This window comes from Juglans regia, chromosome 16 (assembly GCF_001411555.2).
Source record: "Juglans regia cultivar Chandler chromosome 16, Walnut 2.0, whole genome shotgun sequence".
Taxonomy (NCBI): domain Eukaryota; kingdom Viridiplantae; phylum Streptophyta; class Magnoliopsida; order Fagales; family Juglandaceae; genus Juglans; species Juglans regia.
This window is the reverse complement of record NC_049916.1, coordinates 22,654,378-22,671,717: the sequence shown is the minus strand read 5'-3', so window position 1 is coordinate 22,671,717 and position 17,340 is coordinate 22,654,378. Positions and strand designations below refer to the sequence as shown.

The 17,340-nt window shown below is 34.9% G+C and overlaps 2 protein-coding genes across 5 annotated transcripts; both read right to left on the bottom strand.

The window, feature by feature from the left end:
- Nucleotides 1-3,762: 3,762 nt before the first annotated feature.
- On the bottom strand, nucleotides 3,763-10,489 carry LOC109005509 (RNA polymerase II C-terminal domain phosphatase-like 3). 3 transcript variants are annotated; one of them, XM_018984479.2, is made up of 12 exons: nucleotides 9,518-10,489; nucleotides 9,250-9,382; nucleotides 9,050-9,105; nucleotides 8,894-8,954; nucleotides 7,354-8,784; nucleotides 5,869-6,462; nucleotides 5,621-5,767; nucleotides 5,260-5,528; nucleotides 5,042-5,153; nucleotides 4,699-4,956; nucleotides 4,411-4,457; nucleotides 3,763-4,278 (listed from the first exon to the last, which is right to left on the bottom strand). In XM_018984479.2, exons 1-12 carry the CDS (start codon nucleotides 10,195-10,197, stop codon nucleotides 4,215-4,217), a joined length of 3,852 nt encoding a protein of 1,283 aa, XP_018840024.1. In that variant the 5' UTR covers nucleotides 10,198-10,489; the 3' UTR covers nucleotides 3,763-4,214. The 3 variants fall into 3 exon arrangements, with proteins under 3 accessions (XP_018840024.1, XP_018840025.1, XP_018840026.1); XM_018984480.2 differs by having other exon boundaries at nucleotides 5,869-6,453; XM_018984481.2 differs by having other exon boundaries at nucleotides 9,475-9,563.
- Nucleotides 10,490-13,241: 2,752 nt separating this feature from the next.
- Nucleotides 13,242-15,259, bottom strand: LOC109005510 (acyl carrier protein 1, chloroplastic-like). 2 transcript variants are annotated; one of them, XM_035686564.1, is made up of 4 exons: nucleotides 15,048-15,259; nucleotides 13,988-14,098; nucleotides 13,768-13,890; nucleotides 13,242-13,667 (listed from the first exon to the last, which is right to left on the bottom strand). In XM_035686564.1, the coding sequence occupies exons 1-4, from the start codon at nucleotides 15,114-15,116 to the stop codon at nucleotides 13,536-13,538; spliced, it is 435 nt and encodes a 144-aa protein (XP_035542457.1). In that variant the 5' UTR covers nucleotides 15,117-15,259; the 3' UTR covers nucleotides 13,242-13,535. The 2 variants fall into 2 exon arrangements, with proteins under 2 accessions (XP_035542457.1, XP_035542458.1); XM_035686565.1 differs by having other exon boundaries at nucleotides 13,988-14,089.
- Between the last annotated feature and the right edge of the window lie 2,081 nt (nucleotides 15,260-17,340).

The following is a 17,340-nucleotide window of genomic DNA, read 5'->3' as shown; positions in this document are numbered from 1 at the left end:
ATGTTCGTGGATTACGTTAGATAATAATCTTAGATAAATGCTACATGGAAGTTTTACATCATATATTTTTATCTAATCAATATGTGATTTGATATTTTTATTCTTTTATTTAAACACACTCATTTAAGCATTAAGATAGAATGAGAAAAATGATAAATCACATATTGATTAAGTAGATGTGTATTGTGTAAAACTTCTATATAAAATTTATCATAATTTTGTAATTTAACGTAATACGTCCAATCAAATTAATTTATAAATTTATTTTTACATAGTATTTTATCATTAAAACATTCCTCTTTAAAAGATAAACTAAACAAAAAAGTTTAAGATAATGATATATACAAATTTAAAACGTATCGATTTCGCGCAAGCTTTTTAAAGACTTACGTAAGACCTTACTCAAATAATACTCTAATTTTTTATGCTAATTTAAAGTTGAAACGTAAAAATAAATAAATATTTAATTATAAATTCTACTGCTCGCAAAGTCGTCAAGGAGCATTGTATATGATATTCTAATTGTTTTTTTTTTTAAGAGAAATTTATTTGGAAAAAATAAAGAAAAAATAAAAAGGCTCACAGGCCCTTTTAGGAAACTTCAATTCAGAGTTAGAGAAATTCGGACATGCTCAAGTAAAGCCAGATAGAGAGTCTCCAGTGACTATAAAAACAGTACTATCCTCTTCAATAACAACCAAGCAATTAAGCTCAGTCTTTATTTATACAGAAGATCAGGCCACCTTTCGAGCTCCCTCACTGTACGTTCTGATCTCTCCGCGTCGACTTTCTCTTCCTCCCTCCTGGCCTTCAGATTTTCTTGCTCTCCTTGTCCTAAGATTTTTGCTGCTCTCTAGTCCAATAATATCGTCGTACGTACATCTGCTTCCCCATTTGGTGGGTTTTTGATGCCGTGATGTTTATCTGGCATTATTCAAGCTCGGTCAGCTCCACCAACATCCTTGCATGCACCTCATCAAAATCTAAAAGATACGTTGCATGCAGTATATTCTCTCCCTTCCAAGCCTCGTCTCCTTGCTCCCTCATCCACCCAACATGCCCATGTTTTTTTTTTCTCGTGGTTGTTGCTCGCTCGCGATATCCGTTGTCCCAACAACTTACACAGAGACGTCAAACATTGTAATGGATTGGATTTTGATTCCCACACCCCCAATAAAAAAACACACGTGATCTGTGCCAGGATTTACGTCCTCATTCGTAGAGTATAAGGATTTCTGTTCTCTTTGATCTTGTGCCTGCAGCCAGGTGCATAAAGCTTTAATTCGCTTCATGTTGATCTGCTGTGACTAATTGGGAGTCTTTCTGCATGTGATATTTTAATTTGTCAATCGGTGGGATTTCTTTAACTTCTGGACTTACCTTTGTTTTATGATCTCTTTTATATAAAGGGTTTTTCGAAGCTGGCCTCCTGATCAGAAACGATAGTTTCTCAGTCTCTCCGTGCAAATCGAGATAAAGCAACCAAACCAAGACTAAAAGTAGTGACTGTAATTACAAACGTTAAGTGCACTATACTTATTTTTGAGCTTCACCAATTGCCCATCTGAAACCTATAAAATCTATTGGGGTATATGATCAAGGGAATTGCCATTTATAACTGGAAGCCTACGTTTAACGTGAGAGAGACATCATCTGTGACAGCAGGCAATGCAGTGGCCTACTAATAGACAAGCGAACCCGTAGGTGCGGCGTTTTGGATGGATTCCTAAGGATGTGTTTGGATGTTGAAGTGAGTTGAGTTGAATTGAGTTGAGATGAAAATATTATTTTTTAATATTATTATTATTTTGAGATTTGAAAAAATTGAATTGTTTATTATATTTTGTGTTGAGATTTGAAAAAGTTGTAATAATGAGTTGAGATGAGTTGAGAGTAATTGAAGAACCAAACAAAGCTTAAATCTCGCGGTGGTCTCACAGTTTTGGATTGATGTATATATCTGGTTGAAAAGTGATATAATTACAAGGAAATTATTCCAACTCACAAATTAATATTATTTCATATTATACACGTAAAATATATTATAGAATAAAAGTAATTTTATAATTTAACATACCGTATCAAATCATGTCAGTCTGTGATCTCTCTATGGCTAAAAATTTATCTATGTACATCTCGCAATCCCACGGCCCTTGTACATATTTGTGTGTATATATATAGACATATATAGGTATATACATAGATATAATCAATTACTGCCATTAGGTTGAATATTTATAATAAGTCATGTAACAATTCAAGGAATTGAGGAAGACTGTTAAAGATTCAACCATCAATCCAAAAGTCTTAAGACTGTTAGATGCTAATTTGGTTAAATTTTTAATTCTCAAGATCATAACATTCAATCACGCTACCGAATCTGACATCCATGACAGTCCACTTATCGACACTGACTCGATGGTAGCTCTTTCCCTTTTAACAATTTCACTTATCTATTAGTATTCAACGACTTAACACTACGTCCATACATATATAAAGGCTTTTTAATTCAACCTATAAATCATCCCCTCCATAATCCCTACTCTGATATCAATTGTGAAAGACTCTTATCATTATTCCAAAAGCCCTAAAACTCTTGAATACTAATTTAGTTAACTTTTAACCATCATAATCATGACAAAAAACGAACTTCATTTGATTCCATCCTCTAAAAGGTAAAAATTCTAGAAAGTTATCTCAAGGCTATATTTTATTTTTCATTTAATTTTATTAACATATATCAACTCTTTATATGCTAAAAAGACATTTCATCGTCTATAACAATAAATTTACTCAATTTTTTTATATTAAGATTAAAAAGAAATTGGAGATAACAGGTTTCCGGCAATTTATAATTACTAATTCAATAAAAAGAAAAAAAGAATTTCATTTTAAAGTGGTTATTTATCTTCCATTACATATTTCTTTGACTTTCCTACATTATAACTCTTCTATTATTTTATTATTAATTTTTTACTAAAACAATATACATGTTATTATAATTATTAATTCATATTTATTTTCCCCATTTGACTTCTTCACCTCTAAACTCTTATGCTTTAATTAATTTCCCCGCATTGCATGGATCAATAACTAGTTAATAATAAAACATATGAGCCCGTACTACAAATTAACTAATTAATATTATAATTAAATTCTCTTAAAAATATTATAAAAGATAAAAACTTATCCACCTAATTAAACATCTAATCCGAATCAATGACCAATTTAAGTACGATCAACTGGGCAATCACTTGAATATGACGAGAACATTTTGCCACAAGGCATTGTTATAGGTAGTTTCAATCCTCATTATAACAGAATAAATCCTATTATTTTCTTATTTTCTACATGAGTTTCAAGAGGCGAAGGTTTGAATTAAAAGTCATTCTTTATTCTTCTCTTTTTCATTTCATTTCATTTCAAAGTATGCTCTTAGATTCCCCAGACTATAACATTTTCTGTGCAGGAGAGGAGGGAGGTCTCGACCATTAAATTACGAATTGAAAACAAAATAATGACGAAAAGAAACTAGGAAAAACAACCACTAGTCCACACTTGAGGATCCTTTTGAGTGAACTGTTGCCGAATGCCGGTATCATCAGAGTCACACCCGAATACGCTGACAACAATTTCAGAACAAAAGTTGACGGAAGCCTTTGCGCTCTCTCTCTCTCTCTCTCAATTTCTCTATGGACTTCCCACATTGAAGCATTTCAAAGCAGCTCCAGTGGGTCGGTACTCGGTGGCTCTTTCATATTGTTTCTTAACCATTTTAACTTCCGTTTGATATTTTCTGGATGTCCCTAGGAGGCCGATGCATTGATTCATGGGACTAGCCAAGGTCTCAACGGCAATCCATATTGTCCAAAACCTTGCCGCATTGGGAAATTTCAGTCACAGCCAAAACCCTCCCATTCATCTTTGGTCAACTATTACCACTCGGCTCAAAATACTCTTTTCGCCTAAAATATGTAAACCACCCAAATATTGAAAAATCCTAGATCTCCAGCCTGTTTCAAATCTTATGTATGCTTTCACTGAACTCTCCCCCCAGCTATACTGGATGGGTAACATGAATTGAAAATAATGTCTAGCATTCTTAGGTCTTGCCGATCCTATCCAGCACGAACTCATGACCCGTCCAGAAGCATAGTGCGATTTTGGATTTTATGTTTGTTGGTTTCTAAGTTTACCAATGGGAGGAGATTGTTTTACGATTTAATGGCAAAATCTCGCTCATTTGCCCTTCGGTAAAGCAACGCTGATGCTTCCACCCTGTTTTTACAGCAAAAAGAGAGGTTGAACCGGTTGAGGGGGGAGAAGGCACGTCAATTCCATTTTAAAAAAAAAAAAAAAAAAGAGGAACTGGGGAAAAAACTATTCCATGATTCGGATAAAGTAACTTACCAGCCTGGATATACAACAAATCTTCCTGTAGAAAGAGCCCAATTCACCTGCTCACAACAATGGATAAGCAAATTTTTTCTTTAAACGCACATCCAAAATAAATAAATAAATAATACTGTTTTGCTAAGCTAAGTCTAGAGTGTAGAAACAAGCGTTTCTAAAAGAACTTCACACAGCGAGGATGGCTCCAGGCATCATGCAGACCCCAAAGCTTTTCTACGTTTAAATGACTTAAGTGAGCAAGGTTTCAACTAGGGTTCTAGATATCAGAGAAATTAGCAATAATACCTTATCAGTCCCAAGTGAATTGGCAACAACATGAGTCACCTGTTCATCAATTTGATTGGTGCACACCGCACCAAACTGTTCAGCTGTCTGCCACAATGGATGTAGATGAGGATTGGCTTCGCCAACTGGAAACACCCTGCTAAATACTATACTACAGCCACCCAAAATCTTCCGCTGTTCCGCAGCCAGTATATTTCTGACATCAACTTCATCCAAGGATTGATGTGAGAAAAAGTTTTGATGTAATCTCTCAATAACCTGTTTGGGACATAAAGACAAATGATTGGCAGGAGTGTGGTTAATCATTTGCAAAATCTCTATGCAAGTTGAACAATAGCCTCACCGCCGAAGAGGATGCCAAAGTTCCATCTTCGGGTCTCTCATCATGGTCAATCTCAAGCAGAGAAGGACCTGGAAGCCCAAATTGGCGTCTACTGCAGGGAAAGTATGTATACCTGCAATAAATCAATGCATCAGTATTGCGATGAAAGAGTGAGGCTACCTACCAAAGTAGAATCACTACACAAGTCACACATTCTACCTCAAACATGGGTAACTAACCTTTCTACAACTATCAAATTCAGTTTGTTATGCGGCCAAACCCTCACAGAATCATCTATAATTACAACAGCTGATTCCATACCCAGAACCCCTTCCAGATCCTTACTCTTTGGAACTCTCTCATCACCATCAAAAAGATCACCATCATCACCCCTAGAGATAACTCGTCCCGCAAACAGAACCCCTTTGGGATCAAGAACTTTTGCCATCTCTGTAGCATACAGTTTGTTCCCCATAGTGTATAGATGCAGCTCATAAAGCTTACTAGCCTAAATTCAAACAGGAAAACCAATGAGTGCCTCAAATTGAACTAAAACGCCCATTAATTATTTAAGCAAAACGATCAATAAATCACAATTACCTTCTCCAAAAAATTCCAAATACCAGGTCGTAGTTTGGTCCACATTCCCATATGAGGAAAGCGGAAGAGGTGCCTCTGCTGTTTTTCGCGATCCTGTTCCTCTTTTTTCCTCAATATCTCATCATGAATTGGATCTACTTCCCCAAACTGAAAGATGTGAGTCAAATTACAACAGATATTACAAAATAAACACTTTCTCCCAGGATTGGCCACAAAAAGGGCAAATAAAAAACTAAATAAGCTGTTACCTTAGCTGAATTGAGAAGTGTGTGATCTAAATCCAATACAAGGCAGAGCTTGTGTGCAGAAAACATTTTCTTCTGTTCTTCTATCCTCCTTGCCCTCTCTCTCTGGATAGCAGCTTTTTGTTGGTCGTCATATCCTTCAAATAAATGCTCAACATCTCCCCACATGTTTTCTGGACGAGAGGCCATTGCTACACCTATCTCAGGTGCTGGACTTGTCCCAGAGCGCTGGTCCTCAGAATTTGAAGCTACAGTTTTCATATCCACTTTTTCTGGTTTACCTTGCACTGCTCCACAAGATATGCTGTGAGAAATTATTGGTAGAGTTGTCGATGCTAGGGAAACAGATATAAAATCAGCAATATTTTTCAGATTCTTGGTGAACTGCCGAGCAATGTCAGGTTGCGTTACTGATTGAAAAGGTGTTGACTTTGTATCGACCTGACCCTCTTGCTTTTGGGTGCTTGACGCAAGGGGTACAGTAATTTTGGGCTGCTCATATCCCAAGCTTGGATTCTTTTGAAGTGTATTATCATGGAGGATCCGGCGAGGGTCACGGGGTTTCATGCGAATTTTACCCAAGTCCTCCTGCAGGTGCTGTCATCATCAAGCATGCATCACGCTATATTCAAAAGATGCAAGCATAGCAATAATTTATTATCATTTAAAATGTTTAATATTAGAATCAACTTTATTGTCTAATTTTACTTAATTCATCAGCAGGAATGACAAATAAAACTTTATCTTACTTAACTGGGTAAGTGGAAAAAGTTCTCTTAAATTTGTACAACTCTTATTCAACAGCATTTGAGATATGAGAAATGTTTTAGCCACAAAGGGATTTCATAAAAGTAAACTTACAAACTAACGTAGTTTTATGTCATACGTCAGATTGTAAAGTACATCTAATGTACTACATAAAATCACGTCAATTTGTGAGTTTACTTTTGTGAAATCTCTTGAGATATCTAATCACATAACCAACATTAAGGGAAACCAATTCAAAGATGGAAAAGTCTTATTGCAAGCAATTTTGCGCACCAAACCACACACCGATGTTAAATGTAAGGCATTCTTCTCTCAATTTTTTTTTTCTTTTATTTCTTTTTTCAATAAAAAAAAACTATGCTAGTGTTGGTAAGCGATTTGGTGCGCTAAACCGCTTGTACCTAGCAAACCTCTTTAAAGATTAAACAAACTAATTATTCAGAAAAATAATAATAATAAAAGTGAAATTAAAACGCCTTGTAAAAGTTTTCTGATAAGTAAACCCCTTCTAAAAGTTACCGACCACATTGCAATTTAAATGCAACTAAAAAATAATGGACAAAAGGAGCAGAGGAATGTTGAAACTGCATTACAACAATAAAAAAAATAAGCCACTAAGCCAGCAAAAAGAACAAACTCCGACTAAAAAAGGCACATACTTAATTCTTGATATAGTTTCCGCATTCAGAAAAGTGGGCAATAGATAAATGAACTGCTCACCATGGGAACAATTTGTGAAGGAACCTTAAGTGTTGCTGCCTGTTTCTGCAAAAGCCCCAAGACCTTTGATGGAGCAACATTCACCATGGGAGCTGTTCCCAGTATTGAGTTTGAGCTCGGAGGTTGTGTTGTACTTTTTGCAGGATCAGCAGACTTTTGCTGGACATCTGCTTCTAAACTCTGCTGTTGTCCCATCTTAAGTATATTTAGCAGCACAGTTGGATTCACAGCAATATCTTTCAATAACGCAGGCAAGGAAGCTGCGGCACTGGTACCAGTCACAGACACCTGCTCATTTCCACTAATTGTTGCATTAGCGTTAGCACAACTAATGCCAGAACAACTTACAATCTCAGCCATTTTCCTGGGATCAGTTTCTGCAGTCTCCATCAACTGGTTTCTGTTCATTAACTGAGACCCAACCGTTTTAGTGTCATCCAACCAGCCACCACTTCCAGACACATTTTTCATATCCCGGACAACCCCAGAATTTTCCAATCCATTCCTTTGCCTTTTCAGTGCGTGGCCTTCCAAGGTAGGCTCCTCAAGAGCTTTTTGCTTTTTTGAGCTTATCGTTCCAACGGGTTCCACCTTGGGTGTGTCATGCACCGATGATAAGGGGTGTTGGTTAAAATATAAAGCATTGGAATCATAATTGGCTAAGCGAAGCCTTGGGTCTCTGCTCTTTGCTGAAGCTTTCACTATGCTATTGGACCCAAAAGTTATAGGCGTGCTGTTTTTAGTAGTAATTGGTCCATCCATGCTAGAACTGTCCATGGAGGGAGTACCTGGTGGTCCCCACAAAAAGGGTGGATTAACATTTCTTATATTGCCAATGGTAGAAGAACTAGAAACCTCCCCACTAGTGTCACCATCCCCATCATCAAATTCTTCTGAAGGGGTCGGGCTAGGGAGATCACTTGTAAACAAGGAATTTTGACCAAACTTTTGTTGATAGGTAGAAAAAGCTTTGAGTGCATCAGTTTCATAAATATGCAATTTTGAATTTTCTGTGTCATGCGCCACCTTAGCAGTGGGCAACACTGGTCTAGCCATCCCGTCTCCAATATCCATTATGTTGTGTACAGGGAAAGACGATGGTGCTTCCCGTGTGGGAGAGGGGAGACTGTCTATATCATGATCTTTGTGAAGGTCTAACAGCGGGAGCAGAATTGCTCTACTCTTAAAACTAGAAACTCCTGGTTTCAAAACTTCAGGTAGAATATTTGCGTTACTAAGAACCAAGGATCCAACAGCGATAGAATCTGAAGATAACTTGTTAGAAGTCAATTCGCGACCATCACTTGTGGTTGAAGCATCAAAATCCTTATTATTAGCCGCATCAATTGCCGCCATTTCTTTCCTTTTAACACCATCTATCGTACTCAATAAAGCATCAACAGAATCCACAGAGGACCTCATGACCTCTATCTGTGAAAAGGACACCAAGTTTTAGATTCGAGAACACCAACAATCTTCCTAAGCTAAAACAAAGGGGAGGCCAGAAAATCTTCTTTAACTAAGTTATAAAAAACCGCACCTCTTTCATCTGCTCAGAGGAGAAAAGAGGGGGATTACCGAACTTGACATCAGAAATGACCCTGTAACCAAAATGCAAAAATTGAGATGACTGAAAAATCGATGGCATCAAATTTCAAATAAAATACAGAATTGAGAATCAAAGAATGATTAAAACCTCAACACATTTTCTTTATTCTGCTCCTTTCGGTTTCTGTTCATGGAAGAGAACACCTGCAATCAAACAACAATTGAAGCTCTCCCATGTTTAAAACCAGATCGTCGAATTCATTAAGATTACATAAGATACGCTATTTAAAGCAAATACCCAGGGATGATAACAATGTGGCAAGTTCAAAAACACTACTGGTGCCTTACCGAATTGACTGCCTTAATCGCAGTGAACAACAATTGAACAAGAGCATCCTTTGTGGGAACACTACTTTCTGACAACACTTCTCGCAAGCTCTCCATAGTGCTGTGCACTCGGGAGCAAACTTCCCCAAATGATCTACAACAAAAAACCAGCCAAAAATATCAATTTCAAAAGAAATTATCCATCGCCAAAACACCCCAAGTAAGTGTCTCAATTAGGCAAGTTACCCATCATACTCCAAATCCAATACCATTCAAATTGCGAACTTACGTCTCTGCCTCGATCACAGTTGCACTCTCCAGAGTTTCCCGAATCCAAGTCACTCGCTTCTCCAAAACAATCTCCGAGTTCTCAACATTCACACCCTCTCTGCCCAAAACTGCTTCTTCTTTAATTTCCTCAGACTCGACCTCCTTTTCGATCGGCTCTGAATCCAAATCAATCTCACCTTCCTCCAATTCCCCTTCCTCTTTCCCCACATCCACAACTTTAGCATCCATCTCGTCCTTACTATCATTATCGACCATAACTTCATCAACTTCCTTTGCGTTAGAATTTGGCGGAGCCGACGATCGCTTCGATTTCTCGTCCAGGTCAACCTCCGCCCCCATCACGAAAATCTCATTCAGAGGCTTATTCTGCACGGCCTGTGCCCACGCCAGATTATACAAGCTCGAACCATAGCCACGAGAGACCTGGTATTTATACAGATCCTGCATCGTCCAAACCCTAGCTCCGGCTTTTGGTTTCGACGAGACCTTCGTCGTCGCGGTAGCATTCTCCTGCTTTTTTAGATTTTCCTCGGTGATCTCCTCCACCGAAACTCCATCAGAAATTTCACCTTCTTCTACGTCTTCGACCTTAGTCTCATCCTTCCCCATCTCACCTAGGGTTTCCTCAATACCCTCACAATTATTTCCCTCAAACCAATTCGACCCAGCAACGACCATAAATTAAAATCTTATTCAAAATCCTATAATCACCAACAAATTCAACATCGACCTGATCTCCACCGGATCTTACAAATTACAGAAAATTAAGTTGGGGTTTTTTGTTCAATTTCTCAAAGATCGGATTGACATAATAAATTATAACCGAGTTTAAGAGAAGAAAAAAGATTCAAAATCGTGATAGAATTTGACGTCAGATCTGATTTGAGAAGCTTGGAATGTTAGACTCTTAGCTCCTTTCCCCCGACTCGAGAAAGTAAAACTCGTAGTTACTTGAGAGACGGAGGAGCTATAAAACTACAAGAATGAAAAGATAGGAGGAAGAAGAGGAGAGGTGAGATTATATAGACGGGCACGCCAGAGTTTGAATCTGGATCGTACACGTCACCGATGAGGAATGGGTGATAGAGATGGAATTTTTTTTTTTTTTTGAAAGTGATGGAGACGGAATATTGACTGTACTGGTGTCCTCGTTACAATATTTTTTTTTATAGATATTTATTTAAACTTCTTCTGGGCATAAATCAGTGTCCAAATTATTTTTATAAAGTAAATCTTGTTACGCCAATTAAATTGAGGAAATATCTTTACACATTTACTGAAAAATAAACTTTATTGTCAAGGAAACTGCAACTAGTCCGGAAAAATGAATTTCGATATGGGTCACAAATTTATTTATTTTTATTTAATGATTGAGAAAGTATTTTGAAGTGATATTGTGAGTTTTTTTTTTTAAAATATATTCAGGTATAAAAAAGAATGAGAAAAAAAAAAAAAATATATATATATATATATATATCGAATGGCCTTATCCGAATCTATCATTGGACTACGTTCTCGAGGGGTATAGAAGGCTTGTTGTCAAACTTCTAATAAAAGAGAGAGAATACATTGAGGTATCTCCAAAACGATCAAAACTCAAATGTTGTTAAGATTGCTCTATCTCATCTCACGTTATTATCCAAACGACACGTGTTAGCCTGAAGCATTCTAGTGTTAGTCCCAATCTCAGTTATCTTCTCCAGCTCCTGAACCACTTTAAGTGCGTCCCCTTTTACAATAATTTTCTCTTGAAGCCCAAATCCCTGCAAAACATAATTGCTTGAAGAGCTGCGGAGGATTCTGCATCAGGAAAAATATCTATTTTCATCCTTAGGGTTGCCAGGATTACTCCTTACCAATCTTGAATAACAGCACCTGTGCCAACCTTGCACTGGACTTTATCCACACCAGCATTCCAATTAAGTTTTAGAATTCTTTAGGGAGTTGCCTCCCAATTCAGTAGTTAAGTTTTAGATTTCTTAGTGGGGTGCCTCCCAGTTTTCAGATGCAACCTCTTAGGACAGGTTTGGAGGTAAGATGATAATTTTATGTTTTAATATTATTATTTTTTTAAAATTTGAAAAATGTGAATTGAAATTTAAAAAAATTGAATTATTTATTATATTTTATATGAAAATTTAAAAATTATGTAATGATGATATGAGATGATATGAGAATTTTATATTTCATCCCACTCCTAAGCCTGCCCTTAACCTCTGCTAGATCTCCTGTTTGTATTTAGAAGCTCCAAATATTGCTGCACAAGTTTATTTGGGTGTGTAAAAACATCCTTGAAGATAAAATCATTTCTTCGTTTCCAAATTTTCCATATAACTACAAACTCTTCCATCCCTTCCTTATCAAGCGCTGTAAACATTGCCTCGACAACATCTTTAGGTCTGATTTATTTTTAAGATCATATTTTGAGAATCTCTAATCTCATCATTATAATTTTTTCAAATTCTTATATAAAATAAAATAAACAATTCAACTTTTTCAAATCTCAAAATAAAAATAAAATTAAAAAATATATTCTAATAATATTTTATTTAATTTTTTAATTTTAATCTCAACTTAATTTATTTAATCTCATCTCTGAAAACAAACGAGGCTTACGAGCCAGATTTTGAATCATGCTTTTTTGCAGGCTGATTGAACTTTGTCCCCATATATCTCGGCAGAAATGCCTTCCCAAATAGCATCTTCCACTGTCTCTGGTTCTGACTCGTTTGTTTTTATAAATGAGATGAAAATAGATGAGTTGAGATAAAAGTTGAAAGTTAAATAAAATATTGTTATAATATTATTTTTGTTTTAAGATTTTAAAAAATTAAATTGTTTATTTTATTTTGTACGAGAATTTGAAAAAGTTATAATAATTAAGCTGCATTTGAATGTTAAATTGAATTAAGTTGAGATGATAAAATATTATTAAAATATTATTTTTTAATATTATTATTATTTTAAAATTTAAAAAAATTAAATTATTTATTATATTTTATATTAAAATTTAAAAAAATTATAATAATGAATTGAAATAAATTTTTTAATGAAACGAATCTTAAATAAGAAGATGAGTTAATAACTTAAAATAAACGAGATATTAGGGTCATCCAGAACTTTTTTTCTGTGTTGGTTGGATCTGGTGGGAAGACCATTGATGGAGACCTGGAGTAATGTGGTCGGAGCAGTAGTCGCACAACATTCGAATAAAAATATACACGCACGATATTTTTGCGATCTAAAAGAAGGGAAAAAGAATTGTACATATATTATTATTGGGAAAAAAAATATAAATAATTTTACTGTTTATATCCAGACATTCTCATTGACTTGATTAAATGCATTTTTAAAATTTAATCAATATCACACTTTTTTATATTTACTTATTATATTTAAATTCAATCTATACATTAGATTAGCCATTCACTTTCTATATTTAGTGAATCAATTGTGATTCTTTATATTTGGTCAATCACTATAACAGAAATTTAAATTGTTTTGGAGATGTCCAATCTAATGTGGAGTGTTTTTTGTACAAATTATTTAAATTTTAACCATTCTTCAATTTTGACCAAGCTAACGAAGATGTTCTAATAAGAATAATACACAAATCAACGTTCCTACCCGAGATATACTCGCTATAAGAGTAACAAATATATCTACGAATCCTTAAAAATACAAAATGCTTTCTCTGATCTTCAGCGAGAGAGAGAGCAGTATTAGGGATGGAGAAATTCATTACACTGCTGGCCATTGGTGTCCAAATCATCAAAGTCAATACCAAATGGATTTTGCATCTGATACAGAAGCTACAAGTTCCTTGAAATTAATCTATTCAACTTCAAAACAATATCAGTTCTAATTCTGAGACTGATAAAGAGGAACACCCATTCAAAAAATCAAAACTACAGGAACATTTTGGAGGGAAAGCAAACTAGCCCTTACAAATTACTTAACAAGATATTGCCTCAATAGTAACAAAACTGTTACATCCCAACCAACCAGCTCTTATTCTAAGCTTCAGGCTTCTTCTGGACAAGCTTCTCTATCAGATCAGCTGCTTCTTGGACTGTGGTTATATTCTGAGAGCTTTCCTCCTCAACGCTGATTCCAAATTCTTCCTCCAAACCCATTACTATTTCCACCTGCATTGCCAGTATTATTTCATCATCGTAATCATGTTGATTAAAATAATCTTATCAGGTGAAGATGAAGCAAAAACTAAGCACCCAGTTGCGGTATTACCGTATCAAGAGAATCAGCTCCGAGGGCAGCGAACTTGGACTCTGGGGTGAGCTCAGTCTCATCAGACAATGCCAATTGTTTCTTTACTATCTCACAAACTTTCTGCACTGTCTCGGGCTTGGCCTGCCACACACGTAAATTAAAAGAACGTTAGATATGTGAGTCTTCGTCTTCATTTGTCAACATTCAAGAAACCAAAGTAAGAAGGGACGTGAAATACCGCACAGCAAACATTGAAGCGCGAGGTCCTTAAAGCAGGGAAGACATTCTTTCCCCAACCTGCTCTAACCATCTTCAGAGTTGTTGAAGTCCCACCAGTCACCTGCACAAGCTGCTTTTTAGGACTTCAGAGTTAAATAACTTGTATCTCAATTATTTTAAAGTCATTGAAACCCCAAATTTGAAGTGTTAACGTGAAAGCTTCCCACATCAGCTATCATAAAAATGTATTGGTACTTTTACTTATCTTATAACCATAATCGGTCCGTAGAACTCATTTGAATAATATTTCAAAACTTCAGACTGGGCTGGTTTGTCTACACAAACTTTCTCAATTCATCTCATCTAATCATTACAATTTTTTCAAATTTTTAAATAAATTACAATAAATAATTCAACTTTTTCAAATTTCAAAATAAAAATTATACTTTAATAATATTTTATTTAACTTTTAACTTTCATCTCATTTGTGTAACCAAAAGAGGCCTAAGCTCGGGAGGCATGAGGTGTAGTCCTAAACCCTGAGAATGTGTCAAACGGGAACTAAAAGATTGTTAAGTACAGAAACATAATTTAAAATTTTAAAGCTACACAAGACCACAGAAGAGTGAGATAAGCATTGTACACAAACAATAAGATGGTCGAAACTAAGGCACCAGACACTAATAACATGGTACACAATCTATGTCCGGCCTCCTAATTTAAACAAATGGGTCTGTCACATTGTCACAAGTCTATGGTCCTCTCAATTCAACAGTTGCCAGAACTCAGAAAGAGAAATTAACTAAATTTATTCATACTGACTAATTTTCCAGCTTAGTAAACAATAAATCAATGCCCAGTCAGAGAGAGAGAGATCTTCATGTAACCCGGATTTAACTTCTTCATTTTTCACCCTATTAACAGAAGAAGTTTTGGGTATTCTAAGGGAACAAAACAAAAGGCAATAATATCACTACAAAATCTGAATCAATTCAACACCTATAAGCGAATCAGATCTGAGTTTTACACATAACTAATTTAATGAAAATGAACTTACAAGAAAAGAAGCCCTTATTCACCTTATTATTCTTGAAGCATGGCTTAAGAGAAGCTCCAAAGGTAGCAGAAGTAGCGGAGATAGTGGCCATTAGAGCTCTCAAGCTGAAGAAACGTGAGGTTACCGGTAACGATGGGGGCAGATAAAACAGCGAGAGCGAGAGAGAGAGAAGGCTGGGCAACTCGTGAACAGGTTAGCAAGTGGGCGTAAACGTGTAAAGGTTGGTCCTTTAAGCTTTGGATTGGGTGTTGCGGGATTTTGTAGGCACTGTTACGACAGGTATTTTGTTGGCATTGTTAGGACACAAGGGCCCTACCGTTGAGATCGCTCTGGTGCGAGTCCCAGTGGCTCCACTTGGCTATATCATTTTTACTATGTGATAAAAATAAAAGAGAAATTTCAAAAGAAAAATAAAAATAAATCATTGGCAGTGAAATGGACGGGTTAAAAACTTCTCCAAACGAACCCACGACCGCAAGGTTAAAGTTTCGTTTGGTTGGTTAATTCATGTCAATTTATTATTATAATTTTTTTAAATTTTAATATAAAATATAATAAATAATTTAATTTTTTTAAATTTTAAAATAATAATAATATTAAAAAATAATATTTTATTATCTCAACTCAACTCAACTTAACTCACTTCAATATCCAAATACAACCTAAAGCAGTTTGGATTGTAAAATTCATTTCATTTCAATTTATTATTATAATTTTTTTAAATTTTTATATAAAATATAATAAATAATTTAATTTTTTTAAATCTTAAAATAATATTAAAAAATAATATTTTATTTAATTTTTAACTTTTATTTAAAATTAATTTATCTTATTTCACCATATAAAGCGCCCCTGAGCTAGACGATCTTGCTGTTACTCCTAGAAATATGAATTTTCAATCATACCTCACCACATTGATTGCTCATACAGAAGTGATGCATGCATGCCAATTCATTTTAAAACCTTTATATTAATGTCATCAAAGAGAGCAACAAAATCAAATTCACGTATGCTTATGTAAAATTATAATTTGTTTCAAAAGTTTAAGTTGACTTCTTCACAATAAATGAGCTTAATACGTGAAATATTAATTAAATTAGATAGTCGGGATTGGATTTTATGATTTCTTTTATAATATTATGTAAAAATATCACTTATTTTTAAAAATTTAAACAGATAAAAATAGATAAATTTAAATATTTATATTTAGGTTAACAGTTAAACCACCAGCTCTAGCTATCTCTCGAATCACTTCATTATATGTGTGTCGTAATAAACCATCTAGTATTATTCATTTTATGTTTGTGGTTGCCACAAAATAAAAAAAAAATAAAAGGAGAAACCATGCTTATTTATGGTGGGTATGTTTGCATTTACTGCACAATCTTTTGTGTGATATGGAACTTGTAAGTAATATATTTTGGTTTATCTGTTCATGTATGATGTAGAGTTTCTCTTATAGGAGTTGTTTAGATAGTAAAATAAGATGAGATATTTTAAATAAAAGTTAAAAGTTGAATAAAATATTATTATTATTTTAAAATTTAAAAAAATGAATTATTTATTATATTTTATATATAAATTTTAAAAAATTATAATAATAATATAAGATGAGATAACCTCAATCCAAAGTTCAAACGACTCCTTAAGCTGAAGTTGACCTTGGGGACATGACCACAAGACTTATGGAGACATTCGAGCACGTACAATATCTCGTCACAAGACTCAAGCATGCCTTTCCACTGTAACACTAATCAAAATTCAAAAGAATGACACACCCTTAGTGGAGAGGACACCATTTGTGAAAAGTTACGTGAAAAATCATATTATGATGCATGATTTTGTTCTCTTATTTTGATGATTGATATATTTAATTTTTTGTTAAATAATTTATTTAATAGTTATGAAATTGACTAATATATTGGTATCTTTTTTTGAAAAAATATTTAAAGAGTAATTTTACTCATTCTCCTGCACCACACACCGGTGGGTGATGTGGCTTTTTTATATTTTTTCCTTCTAAAAGTAAAACGCTCGTTTTATCTGAAGGGTGTGAATGAAAAGTTGGGTTTGGATGAGAATACGCAAAAATGGTGGGAACTCAACTGGGAGAGGAGGTTTTGAATGTGAATAGAAGATGAGGTTTTGATGGGTTTTCTCATAATCTGTGCCTTCAGGACAGCATAGAAACAAAAATATTCATAGAAGTTTCTCTTATAGAATTCATATTTCTCAGCTGGTAAGGCAGATCCATAGGACGGGGACGCTGCAGATCCATAGGACGGGGACGCTGCAGCAGTGGACTCATGTTGATT

Excerpts from the sequence above, each read along its gene's own strand:
- LOC109005509 (XM_018984479.2), bottom strand. The coding sequence starts at position 10,197 with ATGGTCGTTGCTGGGTCGAATTGGTTTGAGGGAAATAATTGTGAGGGT. Across the intron at positions 5,529-5,620 it reads TTTGGAATTTTTTGGAGAAG|GCTAGTAAGCTTTATGAGCT; the intron begins GTAATTGTGATT and ends GTTTGAATTTAG. Across the intron at positions 4,458-4,698 it reads ATTCACTTGGGACTGATAAG|GTGAATTGGGCTCTTTCTAC; the intron begins GTATTATTGCTA and ends TGTTGTGAGCAG.
- LOC109005510 (XM_035686564.1), bottom strand. The coding sequence starts at position 15,116 with ATGGCCACTATCTCCGCTACTTCTGCTACCTTTGGAGCTTCTCTTAAG. Across the intron at positions 14,099-15,047 it reads CATGCTTCAAGAATAATAAG|CTTGTGCAGGTGACTGGTGG; the intron begins GTGAATAAGGGC and ends CCTAAAAAGCAG. Across the intron at positions 13,891-13,987 it reads GCTTCAATGTTTGCTGTGCG|GCCAAGCCCGAGACAGTGCA; the intron begins GTATTTCACGTC and ends CGTGTGTGGCAG.